Source organism: Phycodurus eques, chromosome 13 (genome assembly GCF_024500275.1).
Source record: "Phycodurus eques isolate BA_2022a chromosome 13, UOR_Pequ_1.1, whole genome shotgun sequence".
NCBI lineage: Eukaryota > Metazoa > Chordata > Actinopteri > Syngnathiformes > Syngnathidae > Phycodurus > Phycodurus eques.
The window spans coordinates 6,793,763-6,809,058 of record NC_084537.1 but is presented as its reverse complement, the minus strand read 5'-3'; the positions used below and the strand labels follow the sequence as shown (position 1 = coordinate 6,809,058).

Genomic DNA, 15,296 nt, shown 5'->3' with positions numbered 1-15,296 from the left:
CACCCTGCAAAAAAGCCCACTGCTCACTCTCTCTCTCTCTCTCTCTCTCTCTCTCTCTCTCTCTCTCTCTCTCTCTCTCTCTCACACACACACACATATCGCAAACAGTATGTACACTACTCTTCCACTGATAAGTGAGGAAGGAGGGACTTGAGGAAGACGGTGAGGCCGGATGGAACCTGCAAACTGCAGGAGAAAGGTGCCCTCGTAACTACACACATTTATATGCCTGGATTTCAACGCTGTTGGTATGTCCTGAAAATAAAATATTATTAAAATGATCTTTTGAAATATCAATCCTCTCTGGCCCCATTTTATGCCACTAATTTAATCTTTATTATTGTTTTACAACTGGGCACGGTGTAAAAAGAATAGCCAATCAGAGACTGTAGAGACAAGAGGCATGACCAAAAATATGTCTACTATTTCTAAAGCACTTACATTGAGTGCCCGGTAAACGTGCGCTCAAGCTGAGTGCACGGTAAAGTATAAGTCGATCTCCTCTTCTATATTTTTTAATTGATTGTACATTCCAAAGACTGGGAACATTTTGTGTTTGGCAATACGTTGCGCACTGGTGAGCAACCGAGGCGCATTCTGTGGCAGCCAGACGAAAGTGACGCACGGCACCATTCTGGATTATTTCTTTTTTTTTTCTAAGTGAGCTGGGGACATTTCTTTAGGCAGAGACGTTGGCGGGGGCGGGGATTGAAGGTCGAGCTACATTGAAATCTTGCTAGGAGTTTGAACACTGAATAGTCTCTGTTTAAGATTGCAATGCACTAGTAAAAACAAACTTTTTCTTTGCATTTTCATAAGATTTTGCATACCGACGACAATCAATCGACCCTTGATTTACACTGATCTGCAGAAATTATCTAATATTTATGCCAGGCCAGAAATTGGCACTGTCACTTTTTAAATAAACAGCTCATGTATGATTGTTATAAGCAGAAAAGAGAAATGCAACAATACTGTAATGGAGCAGTGAGTCTGAACACTTGTCACATGTCCTCCATTTTCACAGACTAGCGCTTTCAGCATTTAGGTGGAAATTACAAAGAGGTCGTATTCTTTTTGAGATGCATACATTTGAAATTTTTCGAAAAAGAAACAGCCAAAACCTTTTTTTCCTCTATTTTAATTTAAAAACTACATCATTTACACTTAGATATTTGCAAAGATTAGAGCATCTGCCTCACAGTTCTGAGGACCGGGGTTCAATACCTATCACTCCCTCCCTCCATGGGGGCCATGGACACTCACACACACACACACACACACACACACACACACACACACACACACACACACTCCTGCCTGTGTGGATTTTGCATGTTCTCCCCGTGCCTGCGTGGGTTTTCTTTGGGTACTCCGGTCTCCTCCCACCAAAAACATGCATTGTAGATTAACTGAAGTCTCTAAATTGCCCATAGGTGTGAATGTGAGTGCGAATGGTTGTTTGATTATGTGTGCCCTGCGATTGCCTGGCAACCAGTTCAGGACGTACCCCGCCTCCTGCCCGATGACAGCTGGGATAGGCTCCAGCACTCCCGCGAACCCTTGTGGGGATAAGCGGCTCAGAAAATGGATGGATGGATGGATATTCTCAAAGATCACTGTAAATCCAGTTATTTGTCAGTCACACCATATTTTCCAAAACAAACCATCACACTGTATTTGATTAAGAGCTCAAATTGATATACAGTGGGTACGGAAAGTATTCAGATCCACTTGAATTTATCGCTCTTTCTTATATTGCAGCCATTTACTAAAAACCTTTAAGTTAATTTTTTTCCACATTAATGTACACACAACACCCCATATTGACAGAAAACAAATGGAATCGTTGCAATTTCTGCAGAGTTATTAAAAAAGAAAAACTGAAATATTACACAGCCATAAGTATTCAGACCCTTTGCTCAGTATTAAGTAGAAGCATCCTTTTGAGCTAACACAGCCGTGAGTCTTTTTGGGAATGATGCAACAAGATTTTCACACCTGGATTTTGGGATCCTCTGCCATTCCTCCTTGCAGGTCCTCTCCAGTTCTGTCAGGTTGGATAGTGAACATTGGTGGACAGCCATTTTCAGATCACTCCAGAGATGCTCAATTGGGTTTAAGTCAGGGCTCTGGCTGGGCCATTCAAGAACAGTCACGGAGTTGATCTGAAGCCACTCCTTCGTTATTTGAGCTGTGTGCTTAGGGTCATTCTCTTGCTGGAAGGTGAACCTTTGGCCCAGTCTGAGGTCCTCAACACTCTGGAGAAGGTTTTCATCCAGGATATCCCTGTACTTGGGCGCATTAATCTTTTCTTCGATTTCAACCAGTCGTCCTGTCGCTGCAACTGAAAAACACCCTCACAGTGTGATGCTGCCACCACCATGCTTCACTGTTGGGACTATATTGGACCGGTGATGAGCAGTGCCTGGTTTTCTCCAAAGATACCTCTTAGATTTAAGGCCAAAAAGTTCTATCTTGGTCTCATCAGACCAGAGAATCTTATTTCTCACCATCTTGGAGTCCTTCAGCTATCCCAGCTATATTCGGGCGAGAGGCGGGTTACACCCTGAACTGGTCGCCAGTCACTCGCAGGGCACATATAAACAAACTACCATTCGCACTCACATTCACACCTACGGGCAATTTGGAGTCTTCAATCAACAGACCATGCATGTTTTTGGGATGTGGGAGGAAACAGGAGTACCCGGAGAAAACCAAAGTCCGAAGTCAGGTGAGTGTACCACTCCACCATCAGTGACGTAATATAACAAAGAGTGCAAAACTTAAGGGTGTCTGAATACTTTCCGTACCCACTATGTTGCAAGGACTTGGATTTTTCCACTAAATAATATTACAGTACATATAATTTGTCCACAAAGCAAGATGTGTAGCAACATGTGTTGACTCTCTTTCTAAGCCGGCTACAGGTGGTAAGCTAGAACGTGGATAATTTTACATTTCAACAATTTACTTTGTCCAGAATGAAAATAAAAAAAGGCAATTTGATGTGTGCCAAAGTATTAAAGAGGAATGTGAGTCAAAACACAACAGCGCTTCAAGTAAAATGCAATCATGCCAAAAAAAAAACATCCCTTACCATGATGCAGTAAGCCTGGTAATTAGAACCCATTGCCTTCCCAACAGGGGGCAGTTGCTCCTGAGAAGATTGCTGCATCTCCTACTGAGTCAGATTAAAAATACTGGCTTCTTTTTGTTTGTTTGTGTGACGTGTCCTGTTCACCTCTTCACCCACACCAAATAAACCAATCACGTCTCGCCAGCAGATACATGAGGCTCATGCAAAGTGCGGGCAAGCCTGTAGTCATATATTTATTCAAATTGGTATCTGCCCAGCGTGTGTGTGTGTGTATATATATATATGAACAAACCACATGTACCTAATATGCCCAATGTCTGTCAAACTAAGTGGTTCAGGTTTATTATTATATTCATGAGAGTTCAAGCTCGAGTGCATTGGACTGCAACGTGTCAGATCGTGTTTATAAACATGCCGCGGCATGTTTCATTATTTTATTTTGGAATATAGCTCAAAATGTAATTTAAATCAGGTGACGCTGATCATGATAATAATAGAGCAACATGCACTTTCACAGCACTTTGAATTTGTACTCTATATCTAATTTACAGAAGACATTGTGTAAAATTGACTTTAATATTGATACAAATAGTTGTGCCTGCCCACCCATCAAGTATCAAATTAAGCAAGTAAATCTTCAGTTCCTGCAATTGGCTGGCGACCAGTGCAGGGTGTACGCCGCCTCACGCCCGAAGATAGTTGGGATAGGCTCGAACACGCCCGCAACCCTAGTGAGGAAAAGCCGAACAGAAGATGAATGAATGAATGACTCTTTAGTTATGTTTTTTTTTTGTTTTTTTTTCTCGAAGAACGTGTCTGTGAGCGAGGAATTCCGCACTTCCGCCCCACTGTTACTAGGCTGAACGAAGTTTCTAATGTACCTATACTTTACCAATTTCGGGTTGATTATCGTTGAGTATCATCTTCCACTTGAAGCCTTTGAGCAACCTTAAATCACTCTATCACTCGCCGAAGCATCCAAAGAATGTGAATTAAACTTTGCTTCATGCTGAATTCCAGTGCAGCCCTCTGGATATATATTGACTTTCTCTGGCTTTGCGCAAACACCTGCCCTGAGAGTTCAGTGTTGTCATCACTGGTAATAGTTGCAGGCCTACTGATTCCTGGTTTGTCAAGAACAGATCCTGTTTTGGGAAACTTGCCAGTGATAATGTAAATTATAGTACGCGTTGGAGCAAAATTTCTACTCACTGCACTATAATAATAGCCATGGTTTTAGCCATTCAAGAGGTTTAACGGTGTGATCTTCATGTATCGTCTTCACAGTAAGATTGTAAGTTCTTTGGCGTACATATTTGATTTGGATCACAGCTTGGTAAGCAATTAAGCAAGTAAAGCAGGCACACAATTAAAATGTGTTAATGAACAGGGTCTACAATCAAGAGCTTGTCAACTGACTGCATTACTTAATACGGTGGTGCAGACCGAACTTATTATTGAAGGAAGACAGAAAGAGTTACAGCCACTAGCTTGCAGGGACAGCCTCTCCGCCATTTAAGCAATTAGCAAAATAAACGAAATGGCTGTTCGACAGGGCTAGGCTGCATGCAGAGGAAAGGTGCTGTGCATGTGCATCTAAGCTGTATCTGTCCCTCCCTCTCCTTGCATGTCTGCCTGGCATTTCGTTGTTTAGGAAAGAGGGGGTGTCAGTTTGATGAAAAAAACAAATGTCACACTGGGTATGTAGCTGAGATCGATGCTGTCCGAGCCTCTGTTTCGGGCTGTAAAATTATTTGGTACATCGACTCAATGACCAAGTTGTCCCTGAGGCGAAGGGAAACAAGCCAACAGGAGAAGGGGGACCGGGATAGCGCGCAGGGACTGATATTGGAGCGACATTGAATAAAAGGAGAGGAAAACTTGCGAGCAGCAAGGGGGAGGACAGATTCGAGGAGATTTAGTGTTCTCTTGATCCCAGAGGTACTTAAATTTTCATCCCAACCAGACAGATTTGTCTTGTTTTCAGAGGACTGTGTTTTAATTCCTTCCCTTTAACAATCTGTATAACAATTGACCCACCACCCACCCCACCCACCCCCACCTCACACACATCCCTTCTGCAACCATGCCAGAACAGGTTTGGAGCACAATGTAAAGATTAAGTTATGATGTGAGGGTAAATATTCATCCTCAACAGTCATCTGGAACTGGGTCCAAATTAAAGAAGCAGAGGCTGATATATCATACATAGTAATATATGCTTTTTGAACCTGGAACTAGCCAGTCCCCCCAAAGACATAACAGGTTCTTTCACATATGCCGTGAGACATTGAATGTAACAAAGTGTGATGTGCTGGATTACAAAGTAAAACATCCGAATACATCCATCATTTCAATTTCAGTCATCTTGAGACATAGTTTCATGAAATTCTCTTCGTTCTCTTTCTTCATTGCCTCAAATGAAATAATCATCATCTTCCATTAGACGAGGACTCATGAAATATAAAGGAAGATATATTTTTCTTTGCAGTGTCAACCGTCTGCTCGGCGTACTGCAAATCACTTGAGTGTTTAAGTTTAAGTGCTGGATTCAACTTTCAGCATGAGGGAAATGCAACGATTACACCACGTGTTAAACTTACGTCCTCAGAACAGAAATAATAGAACGTGAGTACGAAAATAGTCAAGTTATTCACTTTATTGTAACAAATATGCATTGTGGCATTGCTACTCAACCGCCCAATGAAAATCAATGTGGTCTTATATCATAGCATACTACATACAGTAGATAATGATAAACATACGCGCATCATTAAATTCATACCAGGGTCAGTCATATCTTTGTTTTGGAAAACCCTTCTTATTTTACAATATCTCATTTGATTATGCAGGTGCCCCTAATGTTGCGGTCTTGTGACTTTTAAGAGAATGAGGTGTCAAGACATAGTTTTTCAGACATTCAGTTTTTTTCTGTTATGCTCTGTCGTCAGTTCACCTACTAATGGATGATACTACATTGTTATTACATTACATTACATTTTGCCATCAAATCCTTCACTTGACTCCCCCATCCTTTATGCCTTCTGTGCATGCCGCTTGAATAAGTACTAAAACAATGAATATTGCATAGCCATAGACGTTCAAACCATTTTCTTATGAAAATCTAATTACGTGATGAACTTTGACGAGTACTATACTTGGAAATTTCATGAGTTCGCCCCTCTAATAAACACATTTTAATTCGTCATAACAAACAAATGAGGAGAGCAGCCATGAGAGGAGAGAGAAAATATCACTGAAGTGTCCTTTGTGTTACAGCTATAAATCTCATTCTAAATAACAAAGGGATTTCAGTCATAATCATATGGAAGCAAAAGACGTCATTTGAAAACAAAATAACAGCTTCAAAATGGCCCATAATATTGTTGTACCATCCTGACCACCTCTGACTTACTGTGCTTATTTTCAAGCTCTTTGTTAAGAATGTTAACATTTCTTTGATGTGTGAAGCCAACTTTGCAAGGCTTGTCACCTTGTATAAAGCACCAATTATTTTCAATTGTGTTTTACTGTATCGGCTCTCGAAAAGATTTATAGGTTATAGGTTTCAAATTAATTTGAGGTGTGGAAGACGGAAGACCCTCTTAAAGACAAAATGTAATGGATGCAACACTAATAATAATGTAATATACTTTAATGGGTTGGGTCTTCACTGGTCACTGTTTTTACACACAGCAACAACAACAACAACAACAACAAAAGCAGGAGCAACCTAAGCCAGAGAAAGATAACTGTGTTATTACAGAAAATTCATACTTGTGCTAAAGTAAACATATCTAGTGCATGTCATGTCTCCAAAAATATAGTGTCTGTCATGATAATAATCGAATATGCCAGTTTGACATTGTATTTGGCGTGTCAGGATATTGCTACCGGAAACATTGTCACAGCCTTGTGCACTTTTCGTGTGAAATATTTGACTTACTTTAAACCATGTTGGTCAACACATAGTCTATGAAGCCTAAAATGAAGATTTACAAACAGCAGGCGAACATTAGTCTGTCAATACTCAGGGGAGCTTTCACTTCATCTGGCATCAAAAAGACAATATATCAAAATGAAGCATCTCCCATTGTAAAGCAGCTCTTTCAAGGCTGGCACACTACACACAGCACTGCCTTCATAACAGATAGCTTAAGCAGTAAGCATGAGATTGCAGATACACATTTGAATTTAGTGCCTATGTGCCTTCAAGTTATTTCAGCAGGTTATATTGGCTGAGCGATTGTGAAAGACAAGCTGTTTAGGGGTGCATGGCTAACAGGAGACGAATGTGCGAGCTGCCAAACGTGGTATGAAAGTTCAGAATGGAGGGCACTCCAGTAAGTTCCCTTAAAAAAAAAAAAAAAAAAAAAATGATGTACGTGCTCAGTAGCTTGTGGAGCGAAACGAAGTGAGTGTAAAAGCCTGTCGCCTGGAAGAATGATGGCTATTGCCAGGTTGTTAATGGAGTAGAGGTGAAGCAACTTCATTCTCACTACTCTTGAAGGGGAAGCTTTTCACTTTCAGGGAAGTACAGACTTTGATCTACACCCCAGTTCCAATGAAGTTGGGACGTTGTGTTATGGAAGGAGATATAATGTAGTTCAATTGCTTCACAATATGTTAAAACTGGAAAGAAAAAGACAAAGAAAAAAATCATCAAAAACAAAAAAGATGAATCCAACCACATTATGGCATTTTCTAAACTACACTTTCTGGCCGCAAACCAAGGGTTTCTTCCTAAACTCCATGGTATTTGTGACAATGGCTCATCAATAATTAGTCACTTTTCTAACCTAGATATGCATGTTGAAGTCTTTAGTTTGCTTAATTAAATTTCATCAACAATCACAACCTCCTTTTTATGTTGCACGGATGCACACATCATACCTGTTCCTTGACAGAGGCCAAGATGGCGGAGGTGGTTTCTGACTCTGATCCATCCCCGTTGGAGGCATTGAGGACGGGGCTCATCATGGTGGCAGCGCTGGCAGTGTCAGACAACACCTCGGGCACTGGCATCAGTCCTAGAAAACAAGGGAACATGCGACTCTTTTACTATTATTTCACAGCTAACATGCCATGGGTCGGGCTGAAGGACAGTCACGCTATCTGATAGTCATGGACATCTAGACACTGATGTCAACATTGATGAAGGTTGAAATGATAGATGTGTAAGGAAAGCCCTTTGATTCATTTTCCAAACACAAATGTTTGCATTGCAGCGAAAGCTGGTTGAAAATGCAACCCACAAATAGTGCTTCATTGAAAATAGCTCTTCTTGTAGAAATGTAACGTGCAGCATGGGCAACGTCGTGGCCGCATATGCAGGACAGTAGCTCTAGCATAGGTCTGTCTGTGAATCAGTTAGGAGTGTCTCGCTGTGTGTAGCAAGGTCGCAGCTGCCACAGTGTTCCATGAAATTTGCTCATAAAATGTATGTACGCAGTATCAGTTGGCTGTTTAGTAGTTTTCTTCAGGAGCCGTGCGCTGTCTGTTCCACTTTTTAGTCAGTGAAAAGAAACGAGTAACATCCAATAACTCACAAAATCCATAAAACGGGTCATATTGTGATTTAGTTATTTATTTTTAATGATTCGTGGTAATGGAGCAAATTCATGCTTTCAGTTAGAGATAAAAAAAAGTGTGTCATCCAGTTTTGGTCTGTGACCAATGCAAAAAAATGCCACCTGAAATCATTACATTGTCCCAGATTACATGAAATCCCTTTGGAAATAAAAGATGTTTGATAGAAGACGTATTAGTTTTAAGCCAATAGCAAAGACATATAGCGTTGATGTTGGCCCGGGCTTACCCTAAAGCATGTTTTACTTTTAAGCCGCTTAACAGCAGAGGAAAAATATACGATTTGTGACGAAGTGTTGGGCACGCAATCCTTTATATTGTATATTAATACACAGTTAATACATAGTTAACTAACTGATATTTACTTTGGAATGCCTATGAAATGGTTAAATAACCCCAGACGCTCAGATGCTTAAGAGGCTAAGCCATTGTGTACTTAACAGATTTTTTCATGTTATAACTGCATTTCTATTGTCAAATTGAGCAATCTTTGGTGTACAGCAGTGTTTGTACAAGTACAAGTCAACCTTTACAGTCCAGTTTTAGGTGCTGGAGTAATTGTTAGGCTGAGGGCTTATGTGACCACTGCAAATCTGCTTGGTGTATCCACAAATACATAATTTAGACATCTGTTTTAGGGGGTAAAACAACAGCAGTTTCTGACATTAGAGCTCTTGTTCCAGGACTGGTGCCACAAGAGATATAAACTACAAAAATCTTGTCTTCCCCTTCGAAGTAAACGCCCTGGAGTCTAACACACATTTCCAGCCTTCTCTTCTACGCCTTCCCGCAGTCCTAGAAGGAATCTTCCGGGGTCCTCCGCTGCACGGCTATCTTGATGTCATCCGCATCTTCAAAACGGATGCCCATCATAACCGCCTTGAGCTTGGGAAAGAGGAAAGGTTGGGTGAGGAGGGAGGTTGCTCCACGTTGTTCTTCTCGGCCAGGAGCTGTTGGAGGCTCAGGGCATTGTCCATTCCATCCATCCATTGTCAACACCGCTTATCCTGGTTAGGGTCGCGGGGAACTGGAGCCTATCCCAGCTGACTTCGGGCGAAAGGCGGACTACACCCTGAACTGGTCGCCAGTCAGTCGCAGGGCACACATAGACACGGACCACCATTCGCACTCACATTCACACCGTCACTGAGTGGGAACTACACCATCAGTGACCAGGGCATTGTGATCTGGCTTATTGTCATGGTGAAGTCACAAGTTTTCCTGTCACAACTCTCACCTCTTCTCACGGACTGAACGAACCAAGCAAGATCTTTTTGTAGATGTGCTGGTCGACCGTCTGGTCCGTATTGAAGGAGGTTTGGGATTTAAAATTAGTTTTTGTTTTTTTTGTCTATATGTGCCCTGCGACTGACTGGCGACCAGTTCAGCGTGTAGTCCGCCTTTCGCCCGAAGTCAGCTGGGATAGGCTCCAGTTCCCCGCGACCCTAACCAGGATAAGCGGTGTTGACAATGGCTGGATGGATAATAGCAACCATAATATAGACCATGAAAGTGGATAGCTTGAGGTTGCACTGGCAATGACCACAAAGCTCTTATCCTTATTACAAACTAGCACATCACTGAGCTGTATACTACATTTATACATTTTGACTTTATTGTCACATGACTGGCCATCTTTGTGAAAAGTAGTGGATATTTTAGGCACCGTTTGAAAACCATGCGGGGAGAAAAAGCTTTTCAAATTAGGCATGCGTGGACACATTAACCTAATGACAAGCTATTTAGCTGGAATGCTTGAGTGGAATAAACACGATTAGCAACACACTCTCTGGCATGAGATAATCCTAATCTATTAACAAAGGAGTTTGGTTTTCATACAGTCTATCTGGCTATAAGAAACTTCACGCATTGCCCCAGAGAGTCTTGCAAAAATACATACACCGACAAGGATGCCATGTGCCATCCTGTATTAGACCATGGGTGGGAGGACACAGACATCATATGCACCTTGTAATCCCGATGCAGCCAGCACGGAGCTGGCGTAACGGCTGCATCAGCCATCTTTTCACGCTGATGAAAGAGTTGTCATGAGGACTTGACACATGCGCACACACGCGCACGTTTACGCAGACGCATGGCTGGGTGTTGGCATGAGACAGCAGTAGCCTAAGGCCTATCCACACACACAAACAAAGACGACCGAGAGCAGTAAAAGAGGGATGAGTGGAAAGGTGAAGAGTGGAATCAAGAAAGGAGGCAAACAAGAAGAGGGCAAAACCCATCTTGCACGCTACAAAGCAACAATCTCTTGTCACTGAACCTTTCTATATGGTCGACATGTCTCCATTCTATTATCTTCCCATTTACATATTTCCTTAGCATCCACCATGCTGCCTTGCCCTCCTTTCCACATCATGTGTTCTGTCTCTTGAGTGTCCTTTTCCTCCGCCATACTGCCTTTCTAACACTATACATTCTCTTGTTTCCCTCGCATCTCCCTTGCCTGCTTCTCTCCACCTGACCTATTTTCACTGTCTCCTCGCCTTTTCAGTGCATTTCTGCTTTATTTAATAGCATCCAGTGGAGTGTGACAGGAGGAGGATGGCCTCAAAGGTTGAAGGTTACATTTGAATCTGGAACGCTACAGTGCACCTGAGCCCTTCTAGAACCTTCCTCGACTTCCAACAAATGCTTGGCTGCTCACGTCTGGGCATGACGACTTCACGTTTTGTATTCTTCACCCGTGCTGCTTTTCATTCTCTTCTTTTCCACTTGTGCTAGGTTGTGCTTTACCCGTTACGCCTACTATCAATACACAGGGTTATTCAAGTTATTTTCCCCTAGATTTGTTGCTAGAAATGCATTCAGCTACAGTAAAATGCTTCACAACCTCCAAAATGTGCACACTGCAAAACTAATTCTCAAATAAATAACAATGGGGATTGGAATAATACGTTCCAAGTTGGCAACAGGGTATTCCAGTACCTACCTACCTACCTACCTACCTACCTACCTATCTATCTATCTATCTATCTATCTATCTATCTATCTATCTATCTATCTATCTATCTATCTATCTATCTATCTATCTATCTATCTATCTATCTATCTATCTATCTCTCCACCTGTCCGCCCGCCCGTCCATCCATCCATCCATCTATCCATTTATCTACTGTATCTACAAAGTATAGTATCTACAGTAGTTCCAAAGTTTCATCCCAGATGTACAGTGGTGCCTTGAGATGTGAGTGACTCGACTCACCCGTTTTTTGGAGATAAGAGCCATTGAATGGCCAAGTTTTTGCTTTGACTTGCGAGCTCAAACTTGAGAAACGAGCGCTAAATGGCGGCATGTGGCTCCAATCACTTGACAACAAGAGGCCCTTTTCCACCAACCAACCCAGGAACTTTTAGTTCCTGGTCGCAAAAGGTTCCTGTGGCCCATGTGGTTTGTGTTTCCATCGCACTTATTAGTTCAGGGTATCTCCTCTGGCCTGGCCAAGGAAGACGCACACGGTCGCTTGGGTTCAGATCTCCGCTGCTTAGCGGGACCCAGTCAGGCAGCAGTAGCCCCCGGTGGCGACGGACCTCTCGGCACCAAGTCCGCAGCCGTGGCTTGTCGACGTAAGCTCGGCGAGCGCTGAGTTTGTCCAGCCTGCTCCTTGCCCACCAAGTGCAGCTCAGTGGGAAACCGAAAAGATCGGTATTTGGAAGTTTTGCTTTTCAATGGATTTGAATCCTCTTATTTCTACCCTTGCGTAATTCCGCATAATCAATCAGGGTTTGTCAGCACAGCCCACCTCCTCAAAGAGTTCCCGGTAGCTCTCGGAAGACCCTACTCGCCAGGAGGAATGAAATAATCCAGGGGATAGTTATTTTTCAGTGGGGACACATGGGGAAGTCAAGCTACCAGGGTAGCTAGGGAAGTTCCCGCAAAGGTTCCTGCGGTGGGAAGACCCCTAAGCAGCAATTCGACTGATATAATTAGTGAATAAAAAAGAGGCTTCAAGCTATAGATTGCCACTACAAGATGGAGTGTACTTGAAAACGACTGTAACTATAAAACAAAGAGAATGACACGTTATTTATTTGAAACAACCACAGCCTCCATCAAGTATATGATGTAAAACACCACAGGTAGCAAAACGGGCTAACAATTAACATCACCCAAAAATAATATACAGTAATGCCAGCCGGGTGTTTAAAACAATTTGAAGCGATGGACAAGAAATCTATTACGCCAGAGAAGTTAAAGGCGATACGTCTGCAGAAGACGTGATACATTGATGTGGAGGAGTCACACAAAAGTAGATCGGCTCGCTTAACATTATGAAAGAATAGAATGTCGCGGGGTGCAAATGTTGTTACTTTGTGTTTGTACACAATGCCGTACTGTGGAGTGCAATTAAAGACATGAAAAACGAAAGTTTTTGGAACTGACGAGAGAGAGAGACAGACTCACAGGAGCATGAGAGAGCGGAGGGAGGGAGTTGAGCGAGAGAGAGAGACAGAGAGAGAAAGAGAGATGGTGCATTTAATTCAGTGATTTCCAACCTTTATGGAGCCAAGGCACATATTTTACAATTGAAAATTCTCATGGCACACCAACAAACAAAAATGTCACAAAAAGTGGATACATTTGTTACTGTATTAACTTCCTGCCATCTAATAGAAGACCATTTATCATTTGTTCTGTCTGCCACTATGCCTCACTGGCATAAATCGATGAATAAAGATACATTATTTCTTAGAAATATATAATTGTTTGAGCAATTAAGTAAAATTGGATACTTTCCCACGGCACACCTGAAGAGCTATCACGCCACATTAATGTGCCCCGACACACTGGTTGAGAATCATTGATTTAAAGGCACAAGCAGGCAAATGAGCACGCTTCAGTGTGTGTGAGACTTTTGTCTTGATTCCGTTTCATAAAACCAGCTAATATCTTGACATTGTCTTATTTTATGTTTTTATGATTATATTTTACAATATAGTGTTACTTGTCTTTTTTTTTTTTTTAAATGTTTTGAAAAATGGTGGTTAGGGTTTTAATGTGGAAATACGTTTTGAGATAACTGTACGACTGTTTGGAGATAAGAGCATGGTCACGGAATCAATTAAAGTTGTATCTCAAAACAACACTGTACTGCTTATCGTTCACTCCATTTATTTGTATTAAAATACATCAATTTTGCTTCGAGTACATGCTAAATCTTGATCAGACAATATACGTTTTTTTTTTTTTTTCTTTCAGTGTGCAAAACATGCATGGTAGGCTAATTGAAAACTCTAAAGTGCCCGTAGGTGTGAATGTTGTTTGTTTATATGGGCCCTGTGATTGGCCGGTGGCCAGTTCAGGGTGTAGCCCGCCTCTCGCCCAGATTCAGCTAGGACAGGCTCAAGCGCACATGCGACGCGAGTGAGGAGAAGCGGTTCAGAAAATGGATGGATGGATGGGTAATAATAAGAACAATGCCAAAAGTATGTCTGATATGCATGAATATTTCATCAAATCGCAGTAAAATCAAGCTTGAGTTTGAATGTTCTGTTCAGTTTCCATTGGGAAAAAAAAAAATAGCGAGGCAAGGATATTAACCCCCCAGACGGGGAAGGCAGCCAAATATAGGTCAACACAGCCAACCATATCCAAATCCTTTCGACAACTGACCAGTTCAAAGCAGCTTTCCCCAATGACAGCCATCACAACTAGGTTATGGAGGCCAACAGGCCAGCTAGACACAAGACTTTGAATATGGATTATGCCTAACGGCTTTATTTTAATGAGCTATAAGCTTGTGTGTGTGTGTGTGTGTGTTTAGTGACTGTTGTGTGCATATATATATATTTTTTTTTAAATTCAGCACCATAATATAGAGGTATTTAAAACTGCATTAAAAGGGGTGATCTCCCGTACTGCTCCAACATTGTAAAAGCATCACACGAGGCAATGATTGACATGACTGACATGAAGAATTCCGAGTTTAATCTTTTGACCATTTAAGCTTATCAGCACGGTCTGAGTACGCTTGTTTTGGCGAAGTCAAAATTCATCACAGACCAAAAGCAACCATGTTATCTTGCTGCAGTGCGTGTCTGCTTCTATGCACGACTACATAGCACATTTCTGTGTGTGAATGTGTGCATTCCTTCTGAGATGAGTTTCTTTTGTGTTTCTCTCAGAGTCCCCCGTCACCTCATTAAAACTTGCTGCAGTCTCTTTTGGCTTCATCAGTCATCTGTCCCTTCCCCGACTGCCTGTACACAACACTTGCCTTTCAAATTAAGAGCAATTTTACATTTTGGTATATTTATAACATAATTAACGCTGTCTGTGGCTCAGTATATATTTACAACTAGCCAGAGTCGCAGAGATACTGCACTACAGTAATACAGTATATACTGCAAGCTGCCTATTTTCTGTCAAGCATCCAGTAACTTGAAATCCAGAACCTTAGTCTAGCTCGATAACTAATACCTTATCAAATTCAGTTATATCACAAATGCCACAATGATTTTCCTGTAAACAGACAGTTGCAGTTGTCCCAGTACTGAGATGTAGTGTGATTTTATGTAATCAATAGACTCTATGTAACAATCAGAAACATGAACTAATTCCAGGAAATGGCATGGGAGGATGTAAAAC

General features: G+C 41.7%; 1 protein-coding gene across 9 annotated transcripts in view; it reads right to left on the bottom strand.

Annotated features, from left to right (window-relative positions):
- Positions 1-15,296, bottom strand: part of ctnnd2b (catenin (cadherin-associated protein), delta 2b) — a 122,836-nt gene that overhangs the window by 78,793 nt on the left and 28,747 nt on the right. For all 9 annotated transcript variants that reach the window (XM_061693809.1, XM_061693811.1, XM_061693814.1 and 6 more), the window contains exon 2: positions 7,994-8,130. In XM_061693809.1, coding sequence (XP_061549793.1) covers positions 7,994-8,125 — 132 coding nt within the window. In that variant the 5' untranslated portion in view covers positions 8,126-8,130. The remainder of the gene's footprint in view (positions 1-7,993; positions 8,131-15,296) is intronic.